We start from the raw sequence: 26972 nt of genomic DNA, 5'->3' as shown, positions 1-26972 counted from the left end.
TGCTAAGCCTTTCGAGGTGGACAAAGTCGTTATGCCAAGTCATTCCCTGTTTGTTTGTTTGCCTTTCTTTGCTTGTTTGTCATAGTCCTATTTTTATTGTATTTTTGTCCCCTTTTTCACATTCACTTATAGTTCCATGGACAACATTTCGTCAGCGTCAAAGTCCCGTTATTTGTTGTTGTTCATGCCTCGATTGACATTGATGATTACAACGATTTACATTCTGGACAGGAAGAAATGGAGGAAAGAGAGTTTGAATAAAGGAATATAGCTGCTTGGTTACTCTGCTTTTAACATCTTTTGTGTTTTTAACACACGCGCCCTCGCTTATCTGTGCAAACACACAAACAATCCTGATGATACTCTATAGAATATAATATAGAATATATATATATGTATATATATATTAAAAAAAATATATATATATGTATTTATATATATATATATATATATATAACCAGTAGGGTCTACGTTCATGTCTTTGATGAGTACAATTATACTGACATATACATATATCTTCTGCAAAAAAAAAAATGAACGTATCCACTTATTTGGTTATGCTTGCACTATTTGGGTACCTCAGAAGGAAGGGAAAAGAGGGAAAGAAGAGCTTACAGCTACAAAGAGTGCTAGAAAAGTGCTGGGAAATAATACATACAAACATCATGCACATAATTGTAAATACCTCCTTTGATAAAAACAAAACAAAACCAACAACAACAACACCAACAACCTGTATATACATTGCCATACGTTGAGACCTATAATATACATCCTGCTGGTCTGCTGCAGGCAAAAATAGACCAATGTAAATAAGAGCAAATAGCTTGCCAATTTTGTTGCTGTTATTAAGTATCATGTTACTTCCTCATTGAAAGAGGAGAAACTATGCATGTGAAGGAAGGTTTTAACTTACGCCAGTGTCGATCCACACAGTGTTACTAAAGTTGTTTTGAATTCACGAACTTGCTTTTGTTTCGATTTCGTTTGAAAATCATGTTCTGAGAACCGTCCTCTAAAAGTACTTGCCTTTTGTATAATTCCAGTAGAATAACTAGATTCTATTCAGGCCAAGATAAATCCGGGAAGGATCGGGGGGGGGGGGGGGGGGGGGGGGTGGTCGGAGCAAAGACTGAAGCACGGTTCGAATGCATGGGCGTCTGTGTACTATGAGCAATAATTATGGCAGTGACGTGATTTGAGGCGTAGCTATTTGATCAGTTCTATCAATCCGTGTCAGGGGAAAAATACACAGATCAACGCTGGGCGACATAGCAGCTTCACACACACACACACACACACACACACACACACACACACACACACACACACACGCAACAGAAACAACAATGGTGACACAAGGACAAATGTACACCTCAGAAAGAATACATTGCTAGAATATAATTATGACTTCGACTCTTGCAATTCATCATCTCTTTTAGTAGATGATGATTAATTTTGATGAATTATGAAATTATTGACAGATAAAAAAATTCCGTTTATGGTTGTAATTTTCACATTTTTCTTTTGACCATTCCATGAATTAGTTCACTTGAGGCCATACTGCGGTAATGAGCGCTGTTACATACCGGTCCGTGAATTAGGAATCCCATTCGCGGTGACGTTGAACAAAGTTCATATACCTTTACCAAAAAACAGTAAAAAACAATGTGTAGCTTGGAAGGAAAAAGCGAATTATGAGAGATAAATTGGTTATTTGTTGCTTGAGAAATATTCATTCATTCATCTTCTTTCTAAAGCTTCAATAAGTCACGTGCACGAGCTAATGCCATTTTCAACAGAGAGCAAAACTAACACAAACCGTTGTTAGCACAACGGAAAGAGGACCAACCGGCATCTTGTGTGTTTTTCCATCGCACGTGTTTTTACATTGCGCGTGCGCGATTCCTATAAATGACGTCATTGTCGGCCAGACTTCCTCTCATGTAAAGTCCTAAGCTCACTTTTATTCCAGAACTGGCGGAGTTCGGTGCGGAAGAAGAGAAACTTGTTTAATACCAGCGAAATCGTATTGAAAGAAGTATTCGCCATGGCAGTACATAAGAAATCAGTGAGTATAAATTATGAATACCTGGGCAGCTTCCAATCTTTTTTTATTTTTCAGTGATAGATGGTGCAATGCGACAGTCAGAATATATTCACTTTCATTTTGAAACTCTTGGCCAATCGCGATTATTGCTCAATTTTCAGAAAAAAAGTATCAGTATTTACATTCTTTTCATTTTTTAAAGAACACACAAAAGTGTTTGTAACCTTAATGTTCTGGAAATTCTGTGCGATATCTACATGGCTGTTCACTGAGAATATATCTGTCTTCATAAACCTTTCCTGACATTTACACCAGTATCTTCTCTCTACATGTTCCAAAAATCCCCACTGAAATGACTAATCTGCTAGAAAGCGATTAAATGACGACTCACCTGTCGAAACAAATCCATTGTGTTTTGAGGAAACTCGTACTAAATTCACAATTCTCGTAATTACAGAAAAAAAATCTAGATGTTACCTAAAAGTTGCATCTTGTATGACAGTTATGAACAGATAGAAGAAAACATTACGTTGAAGCTATTTTGTAGTATGAAACCAATGATAGCCATTTGGCATCAATGATATTTCTAAATACGCCTGGAAATGGGAGTACATGTATTTCTTTCTTGGAAGCAGCTCTAGAGAACTGAATATAGACTTCTCTTTGAAACTCCTTTTTATTATTTTTTTTTGCTGGTGGTTAATAACCAAAAGCCGCCCCTTGAATGCATCTATAGAAAGAAAGAGTTGTTTAAGTTCAGGTGTATGTTCTAGGGTTGTAAAAAAGAAATACATGTATAAAGAAAAGAAGAATCAACTTGTTTGAAGAAGGTGTCTGATTCTTCATTTATGTGGGGACTGTCAAGGGAAAAAGATCTCCTTACCAGGTGGAAAAAAGAGGTGGATATAAAGATGTGTACATGAGGAGATATAGCATTAAGAGTGTTTATGACACCACATAATCTGTGTAGTGCGTCCGGACAAAGTTGATGCGTGTCATAAAGAGTCGATGGCTGAAATGAGCATAATTATTATAATTGTGTTTTTGTGAAAGGTAATCTGATGTCTGCTCGAGTGTTATATTCATTCACATTTTTTTTTTAATCCTGTGACACTTCAGAGAAAGAAAACAATCAAAGGGTGTCACGTTTGAAACAAACAGCGACCATGCACGCTACCCTTAGAAAAATATCCTCGTAAATCTGCTCTAGTTTGAATCTAAAATTTACGTGGCTTGATAATGAAGGTAAAAATGATCTCAGGATCTCATGATTTCAGGAACAAATCGAATGTTGAATGATTACAAACAACTGACGATGTCCAACGCTGTTTGGAATTTATATGAAAGTGAATGAAATAACAGAACGAGACTGACCGGAGTTTTATGACAAATATAGTACGTGAATGTGTATTATGTGAGTAACAGCAGAGACTACACATTAGTAGGCCTACATTTTCTACAAATTAATGTATGGTTAAAATCGAGGTAATTTCTTCTATTGCTGCATACTGCACAGTTTTATACGAGAATAAGGATAAGAAGGTGTCAGATATCGCGGTTTGCATTCGAAAATGCAATCTACATTTTTGTTTTGTTAAGAATTCATTTCGCTTGTTATATCAATCATGCAGTACGTTTAAATGCTTTGAAACTTGCAAGTAGTAGGCGCGTTATCGCAGCTTAAAGATACCAAAATATCAGTTGCTAAGCTGGCGTTCAATGTACATTGTCCATTCAAATCTGTAGTCTACTCTCTCAAGTTGATATGTAAAGTATATATATATATATATATATATATATATGTATACATACATATTACATACACATATGAATATAAGAGAGAGGGAGAGAGAGAGAGAGAGAGAGAGGGGAGAAAGAGAGCAAGACAGATGGACAGGCACACTTGGAAACAGATAATTTTGTATAGTGACACATCTGTCAGTGCAAATTAGTCTCTATTAGTGTAGTTTTGAATTAGAGTTTTTACTCCATGATAAGAGGAAATGTCGTGTTTATACGCAAAGTATAAAATAAGTGTGTAAATAACACGTTATGTAAGTTCATATATATAGTTATTCTTGTGATGTGAAATAATGTGGTCACCGCAAGGTTTAAACAATTGATGTCGCTATTGGTGTAGAAGTAGCAATTGTTTATACTGTATTCTTTATTGGTGAAAACATATCCTGATAGAAATATGATTGTCGGTAACTTTGTTTCTTTGGGTCTTTTTTTCAGTTTTTATTTTTTTTTCTCGGTTGCAATTACCTATACCAGCTGATCAATTGATTGTTAGAGAACGTACAACCGTGGGTTTGAGTATTAAGTTAACAGGTTTACAAATACATTGAATATAAATATAAAAATACGATTTTAAGCTTGTCGAGTGCATGGGCTGGCGGAACTAACAATATTTACACATACTCCTGGATGGAAAGAAAATATATTATATAGGCCCACTTGGTTTGATACAAAATACAGTATATTAGTATGTAAATATGAAATGTGATATTACATAGGACCTATATACAAATTCAAAATTTAACAACACCATTAACAAACCCTCCGTGACCGCTGATATATCGCATAATCCATTAATATCTAAGGACACCTCATGTCGATACCTTACAGTTTTCCTAATGACATTGTGATCTCTGTAGACTGTGTGAAAAACTTATCAGATTCCCATGTAGTCACAGGGTTAAGGACAAGATTGGCTGGTTCACAGGTCTATATACTTATTACTATTGTGCATGCATCACATTCTTTTGATCCATCTTTTCAGGAATCCATATTAACCTCTCTGTGGCCAATACCGAGTCTTCGGGGGCAGTAAGTCTACTTCAGGAGGTTCATGTTGTACGTTACGTAATATTTCGATGTCTGTGTCATAGTCAGTTTCATTGTCAAAGTCACCGTCGAATGCAACATCAGTGTCAAAATCAATACTAGTGACCTAAGTCACTGGCAGAATACACGGAACGAACGTGTCCTTCCGCATTGCCTGGCAGATTAAAGACATTTCTCCGGATTTTTATAGTTCGTAAGAATGTTTGTAGTTTACTTGTTTTAAAGAATGACAAAACCGATTGCGTCCTAACTAAACGATGATTAAATTAATAAATTGCTCGTAAACCGAGGAAAAAACACCGCATATCAGACTTTCAATTCACACTTCATTTCCATTGTGCGTCACTCTCTCTATATATATTTCGGGCAAAGAGCAAACTCGACAAGTAATGTCTTTAAACTCCAGTGCAGTGTGGATATTGTGTCGTCTGTGTATTGAAAGTGTTGGTTGCTCAGTTATAGTTACTGTGGTTATACCATTGGTCAGGATATACACCATTTGTATAAGCTGTATAAGACAATTAGTGGTTAAACAGGATTCTGAGAAAGACCTCAATGTATCGGCCTGTCATCACGAAATTGGAGCAAAATTGCCAAGGCCAAAACCTTTTGAGCAAAGCCCGAATAGGAAACTTGGCTTCCTGTTTTGGTTCGCGTAATCATTGAAAATTAATCAATTTCCGCTGCTTTTGTTTCTGCCAGTTACACGGGCTGTTACATTAACACGCTCATAAAACCGTCTACTAATGTCACGAGTTCACCTCTAGTAATTCAATTCGTCGCGCATGGCAATCACGTGCTAACCGGATGTCGGGAAACCAATTTGTCATTGAATGTGCCAATAATTAGTGGTCAAATTCCGGAATAAGCTCTGTTTGATTCAGAATTATGCTCATGAGTGTTGAATTCGTGATGGCAAGTCGCAAACCAGTATTTCCGTTATTAGTGTATATGGGAATACTATGTGTAATGTGACCTTGTTGTTTCCCATCGGAAATGGTAACACCCTTGTTATGCATTCATCCTTGCGTAGATGTGGTTCACCGTATGGCATCTTTCGTTACCGCCCTCCCTTCATCAATGTTTACCATATATATTCATATTTCACCATTGGTGTGTAATTTACTGTTTGTAGCACGCTATGATCACCCTGTTTGGAACAAATACGATCACACCTCCCTACAGGAAAGAACACAGTGTCTCACAGTGTGTTCACGGTGTGTTCACACAGTCGAAAATGTGAAAACGCTCGAATTTAACAGTGTGAAGATGATTTCACACTGTGGTGTGGTTTTTCACAGAGAGTTCACGCAGCGATGTTCTGTTTCACACTGTAAATTGATGATTCACACTGTAAATTGATGCGATGATTCACAATGTGTTCGCAATGTTAAAATACTCGAATTTAATCATGTGAAGAGATTTCACACTGTGTTCATAATGTGTTCACACTGTGTTTCACATTGTGTTTCACACTGTGGGACACTGTGTTCTTTCAAGCAGGGCTGTCACATCACGATATGAGAAGTAACTATCATTTGCACATTAGATAGTGACTTTCCTTTGATGTTACTAGAGTCATTTTGACATTCATTTTCTTATGTTGACGAAATATATCTACTGAATCAATGTCATTGTGTCATTACATCTCACTTATATGAAGGTATTGCATGACATGTCAATTCATGTTTGTCAGAATGAAAATAATTTCGATGCATGCATTTGTACTGACTCTCTACTTCTTTGGCGTTATCCGTCAGGTCGACATCAACACAGTCGAAGCAAATGGCAACGCCAAGCAACAGGTGGTGGTGGAGGCAAAGGAGGACGAAGATCGGGACCAGTGGGGCAGTCACATCGACTTCCTCCTAACATCCGTGGGCTACGCAGTCGGGCTTGGGAACGTGTGGCGCTTCCCCTACCTCTGCTTCAAAAATGGCGGAGGTTCGTCTGCTCTTCCGGAGTTTTTCTTTTTTTCTTCTTCAGTGATTTTCGTCTGAATTTATACGCATTCAATCGCCTTCTCATCGTAAAAATCGTCTAGTTTTGAGATTTGAATGTTTGGTCTGATTGGTTCCCTAGAATCAAGCAAAAAGGATTTCAAACGTGTGCAAAAACCATTTGAAGACTTATTTGTTTATATATATATATATATATATATACATATACATATACATATATTGTTTATGCTTTATCATATATCACATAAATGTTATATATATAACATTTCTATGATATGTATAGATCAAGTATGTAAACAATATATATATATATATATATATATATATATATATATATATATAATACATGTTTTCAATTAATCGCGGTGGTGTGGACAAGCGTAATCCGAAAATATTCAAGAATGTCATGCGTATAGGAGGTTGAAATGAATCCAATCCAAAGGGGAGAGTCCCAAAATTGAATTTGGTGCCTCTACGTAAAAAGCATGTCCGAATATTTAATATAATTTATAGTGCAAACTTGCGAAGCATCGCTGAACTACTTTGTGGAAAAATCAAAGATCATTTTCGTCAATAAACTTAGCAAGAGTTCATGGTGTTTGCAAAAGCTAACATTAATGTGTTGTTCTCAATGCGGCAAATTTGATTACAGTAAACTAACACTAAAAACTAATCGTCACAATTAGGACGACGATAGGAAACACAGGTTAGTTCACTTCTGGTCTAAAGAAAACAACCAGCCAAAAACAACGTTATCAATATCAAATAAGAAGGGCAAACAGCGTTCAGATGTGTTGCATTTTATGAGGCATATCAGTGACTATAATTTTTAAAAATATAACAAATAAAATTGCCGAAAGAGTAACAAAGTAAACGGATTTCAGTTTGACAAATTCTTCAGATATTCAGGTTTATCACGTAGAGCTTTAGTCCCTTTTTATACTCCCCTTAAAGTTTTGTGTTACGATGGTTTTTATCAGCAACAAGATGACCTTTGCACTCTTTTGCCATTATAGACTTCTTTATGACACCCCGTTTATGTCGGTATCGAATGTTGACGACCATAAAACTTCAGATTTTGATACCATATCAGCATCGAAATTGATAAAAATGTTTGGGAATATATAGATTAGAAGGAATGGAAAAGGGATGGAAAGAACGTATAAATTGATAAACACACACGCCCTATACTACATGCACACACAATCATGTATACGCACGTAGAAATAACGACGGATTCAATATTATCACTGAACAACACAAATCTAATATGCTGTCTTTCGTACATGCCGCAACTGCTGTGGTTTTGAAACTAATTGAGCACCAAGCACATGCCAAGACGATGAAAACCAGAAACAGCAACACTTGAATAAAAGTGAATGAACTTTTTTTTTCTCCCTAAAAAGTGTTCGAAACCTTTCAGTCCACATGCATCTTTCATTGTATACACCAACGCGGAAGAGTAACAGGATTCTATGGTTCTTAAAAAGGGACAAGACATAAGACATCTCCAGTTATTCCATGTAATGAAGTATGCGCCTTTATCAGAACCGAGAGGAAAAGCAAAACTAGTGTCGAATCCATTGTCCCAATGTACTTTCCAGAACATAGATTGTTTCCACATTATCTTATTTTAGCTCAACCGAAGGAGAGAGCTCTTTAAATCAAACAAGCCGTGATGACTTATCAAACGACGTGGCATGCATCATAACAAGGAAGAGAGATATCTTTATTATGTAGCTTGCCAACATTGTATAACTTTAATAGCCAGACTAACCCATGGCAAAAAAAAAAGAAAAACAGATCCAATCAATAGTAATGGTATAATTTAAGATCAACGACCCTCACTCTTTAAATAGATATTTCTCCACATAGCCTCATTAAGAGTCACAGGTGGAAATAAGTCTTTCGTCATATATGGTTATTATGTGTTCACGATTTCATGTAACAAGGTACTTACATATCTCGTAATATCGTTAGGGAGTGAGTAGATTAGTAACAGAAAACACGCTATAAACCCGTGCACTGGACTATACTAGTAACTTGTCACAAGTTTTATAAGCTCACAAGGAACGGGTTAAGGTTCTATAATCACTGTTTTACTCGTATGTAATCCAAGAATAGACGTATTTACCGGTATCAAGGTTGTCTCCGTCTTGTATCCCATGTCATCCTTTTCGTAGAATCTAACTATCTGACATCGAAAGTTGAACACGCAAAATATTTACATGTAACAACATGTATTTTCTTAAACACTTGCATAATTACGATGGTTATCATTCTGTTGACTTGTTCGGTGTTCGATTCGACAAAGTGTAGAATTCGTGATTATTATATCAATTCTTCTGAAACTCCGATAAATGAATATTAGCATCTCTGCTTTTTCACTCAGATAAATCGAGATTTCTTGGTGCACATTTTGTCGTTAAATTGCATTTTTGAATTGACCCTGAAATCGACTTCTTATGGATTCCAGCTTGGGAGGTTTCGGCCCAGAGACTCTGCCTTTGCTATACGCAGTAACAAACGATGCCGAACTGGCAAAGATACATCGCGTGTCCACATGTCTGGTGCTGGTGGAAAATGTGGAAATCATTTTCACATTTTTTTTTCCTTTTCTGTCGCATTTATGTTCAGACAAAACCGTCCAGACAATATACGGAGCTTTGTCAATATTTGATGAATGAAATTACTGTAAATTTACACAGCACCAGCACCGACAGTGACAAGGGACCAAGCAAAGATAGGAAACACAGCCTGTTTATCTTTGACTGGCCCACAGATACGAGCTGAAAATGAAGGAGTATCTGTGCTACATTTTTGCACAAGTACAAGAAATAGTTGAGGAAATGTTTGCCTGACAAAGTGATAATCCTTGATGTAGAAGCACGAGGGCAAGAAACATAGTCTTTTCCCAACTTGTGTCGGAACTTTACCTTCACGAGCGAGCTTTATACAATGTCCCCTATCAGAATAGATGTAGTCCTGCGGTGCGAGATAGACGTTGCAATTGTTAGGGCATGGTGCCCACAAACTATGACTGAAGATTAAGCAAAGGGGAAATACTTGTGCCTTAGGATTATCTTGAGAGGTACTTGGTTATTCATACTTGACATGATTTTACCACTGTCAATTCCGTCCGGCCTAGCAAAAGTTGAATCAGATTTAGCACTTTGATATATGGAATCTTTCAAAAGTTCTGACGCTGTGGGTACTAGTGGGACGTAATATAAAGATATGGATTTCCTGCTTCTCTCACCGAACGTTAAAGATCATTTCCGATCAAGAAATAAAAGGGATGCTTTGAACTGTAGTGCCTGGTCTTGAGATTCATCCGTCTGTTTGTAGGCTGGAACGCACACACACGCACACACATTTTTTTTGTTTTTCAACGATGTTTATTCTGTTCCATTCAAAGTAATAGAAAAAAATAACAATTTTCATTTGCTACAATTGAAATGACGAAAATATACATTTGTGATCATAATAGCAAATTTGCTATTGCTGTACATAATGACATAACAAAAATTACATTTTCATGAACAATTATCAATTTACAGTCACTTCCCCTATGCTCTCAAAAAAATTGCTTAAATTTAACAGTGATAATTCAATTCTTCTAGCATTAATCTTAATAATCATCCAAATGAATTATGCAGCAAAATTATACAGTAATAAATAATGGAACCATATTATTTATCAACCAATACCCGCCCCCCCCCCCACACACACACACTCAAACAAAAGTTTTAAGATCATTTGCGACGATCGTGAAATAGAAGGATATTTGTGGTGCCCCTGAATGCAAATTTTAAACAAGCTGTACGGTTGATACTGTATTCATACATACAGTATAATACCGAAAATTATATCCTGAAGATTAATGAGCTGAAGATATCAAACTTAGACTTAAGAACATCCGCTAATGAGCAAAACACACGTACATCAGATGATAACCACGGTGACCTCACTTTATGGCTTTATGGCCTTGCTGTGAAATAGGTCTAATAAACACTCTAACATCTGATCACGAGACTATGACAGTCCGACAGTCGATTCCAATTGACCAGCAATGGTTTGTGGTGGCGCAATGCTGGAAATCAACGATTCCATTCTCTTTCAGGGAATGGTATCATAACTGCTAGTACTAACTTCCCAAATGGTGATGAAAAATCATACAGACAACATTTTCGTTTAGAAGTGATAATAAAATTGATAATGATGATATTTTTACCAAATAATGACAATGCTACAAATTGTATTACGGCATTATACATTTGACTTAATTCATGGATGGACTGTACTGACACTGAATAGGCTGTACTAACACTGAATAGGCCATGCTTTTACGACCATCATCCCCGTAAATAGTTACATTCCACAGTGGCACTTTAACATTTGCATTTGAAAAAGAAAAAAAAAGTAACTTTAAAGCTGTTGTCATTAGTTACTAGACTGTTGTGTTTATTCATATAATTATAATTGGAGCCATGAAGATTGGAGAAGTGCGTTGCGACAAATTAATGCTCCACTCGTTATACGCAAAGCAGGAGAGTAAAATAGACCGATGGAAGTGGCGACTCCATGTTTTCAAGAAGATGTCCATTTCCCTCCTCTCCCAAAACGAAATACTAGTAGTCTGCTTTTGCTTGCGAATTTTTGAGCTGTTTAAGATTTGCATGAATCTCCCGACCGTTAGTGATTGAACATCTACTGACCTTTCAGTGTTCGGACCCGAATTCCCTTTCCTATCGACAACCGTTTCCACGCGGAATTACTGCCACTCCATGGAGCGCCAACGTGACTCTGAACATGACGCATGCGCAGAGAATCTAACTAAAAACGTTAATGTAGATGGTCGTGCGAGTCGAAAGTTGGCTTGTGCTGCTCTACAATAGGACATCATTGCTATAACATATCTCATCATGAAAGTACAACGGACCTCCGTTGCAACTCCATGATCTCACTTAACAAGTTGCAATAACCTGTTTCCCTAAGGCCGCCACACTTTTGTTTTTTGTTTTTTGTTTTTGTTTTTTGGCAGACGATGATATCAAACTTGACCTAGTCTGGCTTCCAGACCCTCTGCTCATGAGGTTTTGTTGTACAGGATATTAACGCCCTCAACGTCAAAAACTGGAGCAGCTTTAGGTGGATTTGTCCTGTGCCTTCGGCAAAGGTGGCGACTTCGTCGCCGCGGAGTCCAGTTGGCAAAGGGTCTGGAAACCATACCAAACTCGATCATAATTGTCCACACTCAACTCTCACAATCTTGCATCTTTCCCTTTACAGGAGCCTTTCTCATCCCTTACATTATCTTCCTCTGCATCGCGGGGGCGCCCTTTTTCATTATGGAATTCTCCCTGGGTCAATTTTCCAGCCTTGGGTGTATTGGCATCTGGAACGTCGCGCCTCTATTTCGAGGTGAGAGGGAAAACCTGTAATGTTTTTCAGAACATCAATAACAACTCCATCAAAAAGCCAACAAAGAAGAAAAAATCATGTGAAGAAGCGGAGCTAATGATGCGTTTTTATATATATTTTGCAGAGATCAAAAAGCTTTCGTATTTGGCTGTTCATTTCTTGTAATCAGGGTTTAATAAAGAACAACGCAGGTCTGTATATCATCGCTACACTACACACTTATTGCTTAATGTTTACAATAACACAGAAGAAATTATACGTACAACTACTCTTGGAAATCATCTGTTGGAAGGAGACCACCTCTTACACAGTTTTGCCTACGTAACTTACCTGATTTGCAAAAACCCGAGGAAGATTCAGTAGTTGGTAGCTGAATTGTGTTTTGTTTTATTTTCCAGGAGTCGGAATTGGGATGGTACTGATCTCAGTAGTGGTTTCCATCTATTATAACGTCATCGTTGGCTGGTCTATTTACTACATGGGGGCGTCCTGTCAAAGCACACTGCCTTGGTCGACCTGTAACAACACGTGGAACACCGAAAATTGTTTCGATTCCTCGCATTCTGAGTTGAATTTGACGTTCAATGTGAATGAGTCAAGACGCCCCAGCGAAGAATATTGGCTGTAAGTTTCATAAATTCCTAGCCCTCGTATATTTCTTTCCGCCATGAGGTATAAGCATAATACTCTAAGGTTCCTTACATTTTGGTTGCTTATCCTTAACGTGCAACATGTACAAAGAATCCTTATAATAGTTTACAGAATAAACTGCACAACAACCTCCTTTATTTTTTTGTTGAAAAGGACAACTTAAGTTCGTAGAAAAAATTAAAATGTTAACTCTTTGGTCATAAAAATTCAGAGGCAAATTCAAATTCAAATTCAAATTCAAATTCAGACTTTATTTTCACTTTTTTTTTCAACAGAACATACAAAGAAAAATAATATGTGAGATTTGACAGCATTTGTCGAATGTATACACAGACAGCCAGGAATAACTGGTCGATTTGCGAATAAATAGAGATATACTATCGATTTTTGAAGAAATAACCAATTAGTAACTGAACCACCCGAAATCGCCCGTCAAATTACTCCCTTGACCGCCCGAAACTGTGACGCACAAGTCTCTTGGTAAAGTCTTAATATACTCTCAAATAAACATGAATTATGATAGACAAAAATAAACATGCAGTGATCTATTTTGCATAATTTAGAAAGTTGTAGAAATGAGAGTAATATTGCTGTACCTTCCAGGGGAACAATAGGTCATCATGGACGGAATCTTCAGTTGCTAAAGGGTATATCAAGCAAAGATCAGAGAAAAGTAAATTTGGGTAGACTAATAAGTCTCAATATGGTCCCGTCTTTCCAGATATCGTGTCCATGGTATTACAGAAAGCATCGGAGACATGGGAGAGATGAACTGGGATGTGTTCGGCGCCTTCGTCGCCGCCTGGATCATCGTCTTTCTGTGTATCATTAAAGGAGTTAAGTCTGCAGGAAAGGTTGGTATATTTCCATACTATTAACCACATAATGATGATCAATTAGTTTTCTTTCCTACTACTTCTCCGCCCCTTTCCTTTCAATTGCGTATAAAATTGTTTGGGGATTTTCCCCCGTCCTTTTGGATAGGCTGGTTTATCCAGTTTGAACTTGAATGAAGATTATTCGTCATATACATATATATATATATAGATATATATATATATATATATATTATACATTCATATTTATATAAAGCTCCCTAATAATACAGAGATAACATTCTCCGCCTCTTGTGTGTGTGTGTGTGTGTGTGTGTGTGTGTGTGTTTCTCTCTCTCCCCCTCCCTCCCTCTCTCTCTCTATTCACTTTTAGGACACTGATTTTTCTGTTTTTCTTTTTTTGCCACTTATCTACGACAGGTTGTGTACTTCACAGCTACCTTCCCGTATGTGGTTCTATTCATCCTCCTAATTCGCGGCGCCACACTCCCTGGAGCTGGAAAGGGCATCGAGTTCTACGTCACACCAAGGTTTGAGAAGTTGGCGAATCCAGAAGTAAGAAACTTTTCACTACGATGGTTGATACGAACAGTAATAATCCTCTTGCATTCTTAGAATTATGTAATTAGCATTCAATAGATGTTTCCCTGACGTGAGCCCCAATTGTAACATAACAATTGTCATTGGATTGTAATCCAAACATGACCAAGGACCAGAGCTTTGTTTCTCTTCTCACATGAGTATATGCATGTATATTGAACTCCTGGAAGGGTTGTGTTAATAAATAATCATATTTGAATTTCTCTATGGTTATGATATACACATGTAAACGTTTGGACCCCCTGCTTTCTGAAAGAGGTTGGCCCATTGCTCTTTCATAATTCTAGAAAAGTGAATTTTTGTCGAATTTCCTTTATATTTTCTTTGTATTGTTGTCCACTCATACGTCATATCCTCTAGTAGTCTCCTCATCCAGCGGTTCCAACACCAAAACTTTAAAAATTCATAACTTTTGCATCGTTCGTCCGATTTTCCTCAAACTTTCACTGATGTGTTCTACTAATGTTGCTGCTTTCACTCAATCCACATTGCTCTTTGGGTTTACCTTCCCTTTAAGTATGTAAAATTATGCTCGAAATTACCTCTATCAATATATTTTTTTCCAAAGAAAATGTAGGATTACTGGCCTGTTACTGACATGATTAGGAACATTACAAGCAACAAGACCATGAAAATGACGAACACGACCTCGTCCATGTGCCTACAGAGTTAGATTCAACGAAACTGTCATGTCCATAATTTAAAAACATGCTGAATATATGATACTTTTTATATCTCAGCATGCATGTGTAAAATTTCTTTCTCTTCTCTCTCTCTCTCTCTCTTTCTCTCCCTGTTTAGTCTTTTCTTTATGATTAAAAAGAATTGAAATTGTCATAATACGAGCAGATTGTGATTCGTAGACTATCTGATACATTCCAGTGTAAACAGGTTAAAAGAAACTTGTTTGCAGGTTTCTAGGTGGTAATAAATCATTCACTCCATACTCCAAACTGTTCATGGTGTGTTCTTTAGGTGTGGAAGGATGCTGCCAACCAAATATTCTACTCGCTGGGATTGTCTTTTGGCGGCCTGATCACGTTTGCAAGCTACAACAAGTACAAGAACAACTGTTACAGGTTAGCTATCATTATATATTGCAGATATCTTTCCGTTTGTATCGCTATCAGTCTCCAAGACGATTATAGCGGGAAGAAAAGGTTACAGCTCGTTATTCCGAAGGTTCGTTATTCCGAAGGTTCTTTATTCCTAAGATTCGTTATTCCGAAGATTCATTGTTCCGAATTTCATTTTCGGATTAACCAATCTTCGGAATAACGAACCTTCGGAATAACCGCACAAATTTTCGGATTAACGAACCCTATTTCATTTTCGGATTAACGAACCTGTAGGTATAGGGAATTTGCGTGTTTCGGATTAACGACCCTTCGGAATAACGAACCTTCGGAAAAGCGAACCTTCGGAATAACGAACAGCACCCGGAAGAAAAAATGGAATCGTTTGGGTTGTACACAAAGCCTGAAATGAGAACCCAACATCAAAAGCTACCGTACATGTTTAGTTGTTTCACTTTTGAGATGAATTAACCACTGGATTATTCACCAAGATATAAAAAAGAAAGTGACATCATTCTGGAAATGTTTTGATTGTCATAGCTCTATCTAACACTGTTTTTTAACAAAAGATATCAAGGTTTCAATATTCGTCATTATTGTCGTCAAATATAGATCATATCTATTTTGATCATATTTATTTGATTATTCTCGATATTTTCTTAACTCGTTGTAATCGTCATCAAACATTTTATATGTATTCATGTTTATACATAATTCGTTACTCGGACAGGTAGATACAGTTAAGGCTTCCAAAAAGCAAACAAATCTCTTTTATGCAGGGAACATGATGATACATGTACGTTGTAAATATGCATACGATGAATATTGTCATCATGAAATATCCGGAATCACTGTACTTCACTGAACTTTGTGATCATTTCAGCTGTTTCATTATCTGCCTGATTTCGTTGTTGACAGAGTGTTCTCCACTAGGATTAATTCTTTGATGTTTAGTAGGTTTTCCATTGAACTTTGCCATTCCTCATGTCCCTACAGGGGATAAAAAGACGACATTTACACAGGAAAATGCAAAGTTTGAGCAGTCATGGTTGCAAATTTACAAAACGTGCTAACCACGTGGATCTATTGTTAAGACGGCGGTTTGTACATGGAAGCAAACATCCCATCATGCCCATGGAGCTCCAGTAGATGTTCGCTTGTTCTAATCAACAATCTGGACAAATAGACCGAAGCGAACTGACTGATTCGTCGTGTCTTGCGAGAGTACGGAGTACAAGGAAATACATATAGAGAGAGTAGGCCTGTATGATGTCATGGAAATGACTCATATTTTCTTTCTTAGTCTAAACAACAGCCGTATTTGCACGATGATTCTATGGAAGAACAGAACATTGGGAATACACTGAGGGCTTAAAACCTTGAAGGCTTCTGAAAAGGGCGCCTTGTAATCATTCAACATTTGTCTCTATTTACACAACATGATTAAATTTTACATTGCTTACATAGGGATGCACTGCTAGTAACTGTTATCAATTGTGGAACCAGCATCTTTGCCGGCTTCGTGATTTTCTCCGTTCTTGGCTTCATGGCGCACGACAGTCAGCAGGACATCGAGGACGTTGTGGATGAAGGTAACTATAAAATACAAAGCCCCATGTATAGATAGTGACGGGAATTTGGAAAGGTAGTTTCAACATAGTTCATGGATTATGCATATTTGAAATGAATTCTGACATTGACAAGCGTGACACAACGTTTGTGCCAATAGTAACAGACATTTGATAGTTTTCATTCAATTTAATTCTATTTGATTTGATTTCATTTCATTTAATTCAATTTGATTTACTTTCATTTAATTTGATTTAATTTGATTTGATTTAGATTAATCTAATTTAATTTGATTCAGTTTGATTTATTTTAATTTCATGTCTTGTCATTTTATGTCATTTTACAAATTGATTTCATGACTTCATGAAGAAATTTTACAAAGCAAATACATATTCACCAGTATAATAAAGCAAAGGGTACATTTTGACATCGTCCCTCCTGGAAAGAACACAGTGTCCCATAGTGTGTTCACACTGTGTTAACGTTGTCGACTAATGTGAAAACGCTCGAATCTAACAATGAGAAGATTATTTCACACTTTGGTGTGGTTTTTCACAGGGTATTTATATAGTAATGTTCTGTTTCACACTGTGATTTTATGATTTACAATGTGAATTGGTGATTCACAATGTGTTCACACTGTTAAAACGATCGAATTTAACATTGTGAAGAGATTTCACACTGTGTTCACAATGTATTCACGCTGTGTTTCACATTGTTTTTTTCACACTGTGGGACACTGTGTTCTTTCCAGCAGGGGTGATATAACATAAACAGGCTTATCAAAAATCAGTGAGCAATGTAGACTGCATTTTCTCTTCAGTTCGGAATGTTTGATGAGGTTGCAGGGGTTGACACAAAGAGAAGAGTTTGAAAGCGTGACAGCCCCGAAAGGAATCTATAATCTGTATTTACTCATCTAACATGCCTAGCACAAGACGTGCAGATGGAGATGCCGGTGGGGGGTGGGGGCTCTGGTGACAGTATAGATTCTTGGCCTTTAAAATCATATTAAAGGGGCCCTGAAATCCAAACGCATGTTGATTTCTGTTGATTCATGATACCCTCAACATCACTTTTGCGGTAAAATGAATATTTAGAAACATTCCATATATTTTTAACGATTTTTTCTTCTATTTTTCTTCAGATTACTTAGGAAAGCCCACAAAAATCCTTCCAAACTAATATTCCTCAGATGACCTCTTCTGTCAATCATTGCTAAAGTACTGAAATGTTTAACAAAAAACATTGGAATGCACCTTCCCCTCGACGCAGCATAACTTGCATGTTTCTGTGATATTAATGTGACTAACAAAAGACATGGCGAGGGAAGTAATCTGAAGATAAATTGCTAATGGATGATCTTAAAAAAGCACCAAACATAGATGCTCAGAGTCAGTGTACCTATCTCATACTAGCTCAATGTACCTATATCTGCAACTCTCCTATTTGTATCTAATCATGTTTCTCTATACCAGGACCTGGGCTGGCTTTCAAAGTGTATCCCGAGGCCCTATCGCGACTTCCCCTGCCTCAGCTCTGGTCGTTCCTGTTCTTTTTCATGCTGCTGACGCTAGGACTCGACAGTCAGGTAGTTATGACTCATAAAAGTGATTTGCTCCTCTTGTCATTATACACGTGACTGTAAAAACATCGGTGTTAGATTTAACACCATGGGTGTTAAATCTAACACCGATCAAACTTCAATAGAGGACCACACCCACAGGTGTAGAAAATGCATTGTGACGGTGTTAAAAAGTGTTCGCCTGGCACTTCGTGGTGTTAATATGACACTGTGGCTGGTGATATTTTTGACACTGCGCTAGAGTTAATTCAATAATGACACCGCATGGTGCTGATTTGATATTGGTGGTGTTAATTTCAATGGTATAACACCCGTCCAGCTTCAATAGGGGACCACACCCACTGATATTACTGTGGTGTAAATGTATTTACAGATTTTTCAAAAATCAAGTACGTTATCGGAAAATTCTTTATCGTCTTGTTGAAGTTCAAGATTAACAAAAAGTGCAGTAACTAAGAAACTATTCAAAAAACAATTTTAGATTTTGAAATGACACCCGGAGGTGTTAATCTAACACCATGAATGAGAACCGGAAATTTAACACCAGGTCGGTGTTTCATATTTAACACCGGCCTTTTTGCCGTGCATCTGTCACTACAAGGCCCTCTTGATAGTTTAGCAAAGAGAATCCTACAGAAGAAGCAATGATAATCATTCTAGTCTGCTGGTGTGGAAAATCGCTATGTTGATCTTCGATGTCTTTACTCCGTCCTGTTTTCGATTTTTGTTTAGAATGTTTGTATAATACGTTGTGAAAATTATTAATTTCCTCACCAACTTAATGAAGGAGATAAATGTACTGATATATCTCAGTCAAACTTATTCTGTAATCTACTAAGTCGATTTTTTACACCCTCTCTCTCTCTCTCTCTCTCTCTCTCTCTATATATATATATATATATATATATATATATATATGTATATACGGAAAAAGCAATAGTAATGTCACAATAGAGGAATGCATTAAATGCCAATTGCCTTGATTTTAATTCAAAATCCGAATTTTCGGTGGCCTCCCCCTTCTTCAGGGATGACAGTGCTAATCAAGGCAATTAGCATTTAATGCATTCCTCTATTGTGACATTATTATTGCTATTTCTAGTACTGCCAATACGCGGAGCAACTACAATATATATATACATATATATACATATAGCCGAGACAATGTAATAATGACAAAAGATGTCGCATGAAGCCGGCTGTTACGAAGCTTTCGACCTTGGTCTTCTTCAGGTCGAAAGCTTCGTAACAGCCGGCTATATATATATATATATATATATATATATATATATATATATATATATATTATATACATATATGTATATATATATATATATATATATATATATATGAGTATATGAATATAAGAACGACCCAAGTCCAATTTTTGGCCTAATTCAGTTTGACATGGGAAATTATAGCTTATGCATGGACTCATCTTGTGTGTAAATGATAAATCCTAATTACCCCCGGAAGTGCCTGAAATGAATGAGTTAAATCTTATATTAATGTAAGAATGAAGGACTTGGGTCATTCTTACATTCATATAATAGCGCCCTCTCTCATCCTTCTCCCATCTCTATAGCAGAATATCATGTATATGAATCAAAGAACGACCCAAGTCCATATGAATCAAAGAACGACCCAAGTCCACCACACAAAATGGCCTCTCCACAATTAATGTAAATGTTAATTGTCATAACAATATATGTTCTAATTTGTATATACAATGTTGCCTTCCCATCACAGTTAAATAGAATATTATTGGACAAATAAAAAAGATATGAAGCTTTTTTTAGTTTACTCGAAATGATCTTCCATGGACTTGGGTCGTTCTTATATTCATATACTCATATATATATATATATATATATATATATATATATACCCAGAGTAACAAGTAGTATTGACTGTGTTGTCGTTATTCCAAAGCTAAAACCATGTTCACTTGGTGCATGTTCTGAGAAATGTACTCATGTACTGAACGGATATCTATTATATTCATTTATGTAATTACATGTTATTACTTACTGTAATGTACTCCGAAAATGTTTCAATGCGGTAGAAAAATTGGTAGTTCTGTCATCATTCTTTCACTCTCTCTATATATTATAATATATTTCTCATTGATAAAGTTTGCCATGTGTGAGACGGCGATTACAGCCATCTCGGACGAGCTCTCGCCATCGACGAGAAAGAGGTGGAAGTGGCTCGTGACCTTTGGCGTCTGCTTTGCATTCTTCCTCCTCGGCTTGCCCATGTGTATGCAGGTAGGTTCCAAGGACGTATGTATAGCTTGAGAAATATTATTATGATTCTTTTCGCATACTTACTAACATATATTTCTTAAAGAGAGTGTGTTTGTATCTAATAAGCATAAATAAATAAACAAATGCATGCTTGCATGAACAGTATAATATTTACATATATATATATATATGTAAATATATATATATATATATATATATATACATACATGTGTATGTGTTTGTGTTTCACATGCAACTGTCTATAAACATGTGTTTGTGCGTGTGTGTGTGTGTGTGCATATGTTGTATTGTATGTTAAAAAAACAATGTCATTCAGCAGCAAAAGTGAGAACAGCTGCTTATTCTTGTTCGAATGAGTATTATAGTGAAAAAGAACCTGCATATATTAAATGGAATGCAAATGAAAAAATATCATTAAAAAATAACGTAATTTAAGATAAATCATCGCTTATATGTTCCACTTCATGATGTGTTCAATAAATCCTTGCTCAAATTGTCTCGATGTAACGAAATGCCTGAGGGTTCAAACCTTTTGTCACACATATCGGTCTTAAGCTTAACTATACACGTAGATAAGAACACACTATATCTACGGAAATAAAGAAGATTGGAACAAATAAACTCTGTAAGGATTGTATATATACATTTCTTTCTGTCGTATCTTTATGGACTTTGTTGTTTCATTTTTTCCAGGGAGGCATATACGTTTTTACGTTGCTTGACTGGTACGCGGCCAAGTACGCCCTCTTCACCTTTTCGTTGTGTTACGCCTTGGTTATCTCTTACGCCTATGGTAAGCATTTTCGAGCAATGAACGTGCCATTCGTTATTTCTCTTTTTGACATAAGTGAGCTTTAAATCTTCGAAGCTAATGTTTACGACGCACCACCTCCCTGATTGGACGATGGGAACAGCTGTTGGCACATGCGCAGATCATCATTTTGTGCCTAAAAACTTAATCGCCATGCGTTCATTTAAGTGTAAGCTCTCTTCTTTTTCCAGTGTTTATAGACCTACTATTCAAAAAGTATATCATTACGTTCTTCATCAGCCTCCAAAAGAATTGCATGAGTCTAAAGTTGTTGGTGTTCGTTTGTCTTTGCGTTTCTTTTTAGAATGTACAGACTAATACATTGCTCTTAAGGTTAGGCTATGAGAGAGAGAGAAAAAAAAAGGAAATTAAAAGAGAAATAAGCAAAGAGGAGAAAAGGGGTGAAGAAAGAGAAAGAGCTAAAAGAAAGTATCAGAGGAAGTAAGGAAATGAATGAAAAATAGTTTCTTCAATCTTACCAATTGTGCATTGTCTTTTGATGTCACATCTTGAGACACGCATGGCTGCATTTTATCATGCCAAAAGCCATCTGAAAAAGTCACACCATGGCTTTATATGCTTGATGATGACTTCCGTGTGTGTTCCCCCTCATCCAGGACTGAAACGATTTGTGAAGGAAGTACGCACCATGATAGGCTCTGACGTGTTCGTCTATTTCCAGACCTGTTGGGCAGTCATCTCACCCCTCGGAATGTTGGTACGTAACAATTTTAACAGAAAGATGTACGGGGGGGGGGGGGGGGAGGGGCAGTCAGAAATCACCGATTTTGGTTCTTTTCCCTGATGAGATACTTAACACTATCTCATCAAATTCTGCAAGATGTCCGGATAGATAGTTGAAAGGATTATGTAGAAAGTTACGGTGGCTATTAGGTTTCAAGCAGCCGCATTACAAATTGCCCAAGCCGCAGAATATACACACCATGAGCGTCCTATTTAATTTAATTTAATCTAATTTCATTTCATTTCGTTTTATTTCACTACAATTAACCCATACAACATTTGAATACCCATAGTAATAATGAATGCAATTCTGTATATTCACGACAAATACCGAAAGAAGGTTGTTGGAAATACTCCCTAAAAAAAGAAGAGATCCCTGGTTAAAGGCAAGTGAAATTCATTGGATTACCAGATAGAATATGAATGGACAATTTGGAGTTTTTTTAATGAACTTTAAGTCGAATACAGGAGGGATAGAATTATTGTTAGGTTTGTACATAAATTGTCCTAAGTACAAACGATACAATCATTAATGTTTAAAATGTTGTTTTCATGGCACAAAACATCGGCATAGCATCTTCATGATTCGTTACAGATAATACGAAGAGCTTTTTTTTTTTTCTACAGTATTAATATTTTTTAGAGCATGAGGTATATGTGTTTTCCGGGGTATCAAAGTCTTGCACATCCTTGTTTACACTTTTGAATTGAAGAAATGCTTCAGTGTAAATATTAACATTTTGTTTGTGATTTTCCTGTTTGTAAAGATTAAAAGGGAAGAAAAAATACAGCATCACACTTCTATCAGTGCAGACAGCAACACGAATGATCACGTAAAGAGCTAAAACTGTATAAAAACATACAATCGACCGCAATGGCAAAAAAGAAGAAGAAGATTATACATTTTGATAAGAATTTGAAAATATTTGAAAAGTGTTATCGAAGATATCGGTACGGATCAGTCAGTGTCATTCGTAGATGGTTGATTGTTTGTCAGTTTTTCTTTGCTTTTTTTTTACTGACTTGGGTTTTGAAATCAACGTCATTAACTTAAAGCTTATCTTTGTTATCGAACATAGCCTATTATCTTTCTTTTTCTTTCCCTTTTCTTCTTGTTAATGACACCAGACGGTATTGGTCATGGCGTTCGTGTTTTACACCCCTGCCTACTACGGAGAACACACGTTCCCTGATTGGGCCCAAGCATTGGGCTGGGTTATCGCAAGCATACCCTTTGCAGCAGTACCCGTGTACGCCATCTACGCGCTCTTCTTTCTGGCCGATGGAACAATTATCGAGGTAAGTACTCCGTTCAGCATCCCCGGGGCATGGTCCCTCATGTAAAGGTACTTAGTACTCGATAGAGATTTGTGTTCAGGGGATAGCAATTAGCTGTACGGCTGTCGCCACTGGGGACAGTGAATTGTTGTGACAGTGCTTGCGGATGCCATGGTTCTTTATGCAGGGTGCACTTCATGTACCCTTAAAAAGAAATAAGCGAGTAAATTTCTTGGCAGAAAATGTGAATCCATGTTAGTGTACCAGAACAAATTTTGGTGAGAAATAGAATACGATAAACTGAAATACATGAATCCGAACAAAGGATTTATGGTAATATCATTTCTAATAAAGTTAAGTGCAAGTGTAAAATGACTGCATGCATGGGTACACGCACATATCAGTGTGCTTTGCCGCACATTGCTGTTGCTATGTTGTCATGAGTATTCTTTCGGCCATTTCTACATGCCAGAGAGGTGGGAATTGATTTCCCCACCTCCCTGAATATGGTATCTTTATACAATTCAGGTTTTGGACCTTGCATCCCCTATAACAGCTATTGAATAAATCCCTAGACTAGAGTGGTAAAGAGCTGTGAAATACTCTTGCGGAGAAAATATTTTTCTGCACAAAATAAAGATTGCACTTTCTTAAATACGTAATAAAAAAAGATCCTGCAGCCTGTGTATGGTAGAAAATTAACACAATATTACGAATGCCTACATCACAATCATGCAACAAGAATTAATTTGGTCATCAGCATTGCATTTCCACTGCCGCAAATGTATAAGAGTGTCTTTGATGTAGACTACGTATCTACAAACTGGTGCTGAAATAACCCTCAAACCCGAGTTGGAGGAAATGTTACTTTCATTCAATCAAGCTGAAATAACGGTATTCAGCAATCTTCACTCAGATCCTCACACTGATGGGTGAATAAAAGTTCATGGTACTATTATATGTACGATTCAAGTTATACTAGCAAGAATTCTTGTAATTACAGGTCTCTTCTGGCCATGGCGCTTTTATGTATAACAATGCAACTGCTAAATCTTTATAGGCAATATCCTCAGATAAACTGCTTCGACACACACACACTCACACTCATACATACTCACATACTCCTAAGCTTACTATAGTTTGCATTCAATTTTATGGGTTTTTTTTTTTCACCGTTTCAGCGATTAAAAGTTCTCATGAGGCCATCAGCTGACTGGGGACCAAGCTTAGACAAGTACCGCAATGAGGCTGGATACGAACCCAAAAGTGGACTCGAGTTGACTCACACTGCACCCCAACACATGTCATCGACAGAAAAGTACACCATCAAGGATTGCTGATTATTGTACACTTGTGTTCAAGTTTTATTCCTTCTTGTCAAAAAAAAAAAAAAAACCAAACAAACACCCGAATGGAGAGCAATACAAGAATAGTTAATAACGTATTTATATTAGCTTCACTTGACAATGCTTGACCCAATACTCACACAATATTCAGTTAGGATTTTCAAAGAGTAAAGCAGTAAAACACTTTCATTTTGTCTTTCGGCTTTAATAGCAAAAGATGCATGCGGAAAGATTTTGAAAATTAGCGCTATACCAAAGACGGACATGTACTCATGTGACTCCAAATGGATATGCATGGCTTACGTATATAGCTTCTGACATCTTAGCCTTTCACATCCTTGCTTCCTCTCTACTTTTCTTTTTTTTTTACTCAGCCAAAACATGTCAATGTCTGAAATATTTCTGTTGATGAGGTCACGGGGAGATATAGCTGTCTGATTAAAGAAAAAATAAGTCTGTCTAACAAGGGGTAGAAAAAAAAAGGAAATTTTAACAAGAGATTTTGATGTGTTCATGGATCTTTCCTTTACTTGAGGCTGCACCGAACACAGGCAACTATATGTATTGTAGCTATTTAATAGATTCGAGGATCAAGACATTTTATTTTGAGTGTTTCATATGCAATATATATATGCTTAATATCAGTTAAATAATAATCCCTAAGATAAAGTAAGGCAGTCACATACATTAGGACACAATCTGAATGGTTTGCACTGTCAGTGCTGCGCGTTTTTAATGTTTTATTATGTGTAAAAACTATAAATTAGAATCATTGTACATTATTATTATCATTATTATTATTATTATTATTACTATATTTTTCATCAACAATATCCAACATCAACAAAGGGTCCATGTATCTTAATAATCTCTTTGTACAGTGTATAATATTTGTTTGATGCATTGCATGCTTCCTCTACCAAACATTGTGCTTGCATGTGCTTATTGACTTGAGATACATAATTATGTGAGATACCCCGTTGTAGGGGTCAAAGTCATGTGAGTGATTTTGTAATGAAATAATAGTCTATTTCACATTAAAAATGCAAAGAATCCTTCGTATAAGCACTAAGAGAAGTTGGGATAACAACAAGTCATGCTGAGAAGTGATTAAAAGATCTTGATAAGATATTTTGGTTGTTTAACTTTAAATGATGTAATAATTATAGTTAGACTAGTTTAAATGTAAACTAAGATTTAGTCGCGACGTGGTACGCAGACGTATACCTAGTAACCTCATTTTATGCACAAACACAAACAGACTGCTTTCTTGTAAAGACGTTACATACAGCTGCAATGTATCATAATTTACATAATTGTTGTGTAGATATACTTCTTTTCAGTCCTCTTCATGTTTTCTGTTCTAGACGTTCGTATTGTTTCAAATACCAATTACATAAGCATTTTTGACAAGTATTCGACTAATGATTATACAATGGTGCTTATATTCAATTGAATCAGAGGGCAGAAGTAAAGAGAGAACGATAATAGCAAAGAGGAAAAAATATATCAGATTAATTACAATATATATAATATGTATATAATAAATATATATATATATATATATAAATATATATATATATATATATATATATATAATTATACATATGAAGAGTTTGTTCGCTAAAACCGGTAAGTCCATATTTGCCAAATGGAGATATTTGCGATTAAAGGTCAAGAAAAATAAAGAGAAAAATAAGAAAATATTTGCTTCTTTTGACCATAACTTCAAAAGTGGACCTTTATATTTAGGGACCAATATGTCATTTAAAAGGTAATATTTTGTACTTTATGGCAGAGACCGTACTTCAAAATCTTCAAAAATGGACTTATCGGTTTTTGCGAACAATATATATATATATATATATGTATATATATATATATAATACATTGAAATACGTGCACTCAGGAAGAATAAAGA

At 36.4% G+C, this 26972-nt stretch overlaps 1 protein-coding gene across 1 annotated transcript; it reads left to right on the top strand.

The window, feature by feature from the left end:
- The first annotated feature begins 1985 nt into the window (after nucleotides 1-1985).
- LOC139736151 (sodium- and chloride-dependent glycine transporter 1-like) lies at nucleotides 1986-25045 on the top strand. The gene is made up of 14 exons (XM_071646880.1): nucleotides 1986-2071; nucleotides 6661-6844; nucleotides 12154-12285; nucleotides 12684-12909; nucleotides 13658-13790; nucleotides 14193-14327; nucleotides 15348-15451; nucleotides 16916-17040; nucleotides 18496-18608; nucleotides 20738-20872; nucleotides 21566-21719; nucleotides 22301-22401; nucleotides 23556-23726; nucleotides 24887-25045. Exons 1-14 carry the CDS (start codon nucleotides 2051-2053, stop codon nucleotides 25043-25045), a joined length of 1893 nt encoding a protein of 630 aa, XP_071502981.1. The 5' UTR covers nucleotides 1986-2050.
- The last annotated feature ends 1927 nt before the right edge of the window (nucleotides 25046-26972 follow it).

This window comes from Diadema antillarum, unplaced genomic scaffold (assembly GCF_040938485.1).
Source record: "Diadema antillarum isolate AM-2024a unplaced genomic scaffold, OU_Dant_1.0 seq00000626_RagTag, whole genome shotgun sequence".
In the NCBI taxonomy this organism is placed as follows: domain Eukaryota; kingdom Metazoa; phylum Echinodermata; class Echinoidea; order Diadematoida; family Diadematidae; genus Diadema; species Diadema antillarum.
The sequence above is the reverse complement of the archived record's forward strand: the minus strand, read 5'-3'. Positions and strand labels throughout refer to the sequence as shown.

Excerpts from the sequence above, each read along its gene's own strand:
- LOC139736151 (XM_071646880.1), top strand. The coding sequence starts at position 2,051 with ATGGCAGTACATAAGAAATCA. Across the intron at positions 13,791-14,192 it reads GAGTTAAGTCTGCAGGAAAG|GTTGTGTACTTCACAGCTAC; the intron begins GTTGGTATATTT and ends TATCTACGACAG. Across the intron at positions 23,727-24,886 it reads CCGATGGAACAATTATCGAG|CGATTAAAAGTTCTCATGAG; the intron begins GTAAGTACTCCG and ends TCACCGTTTCAG.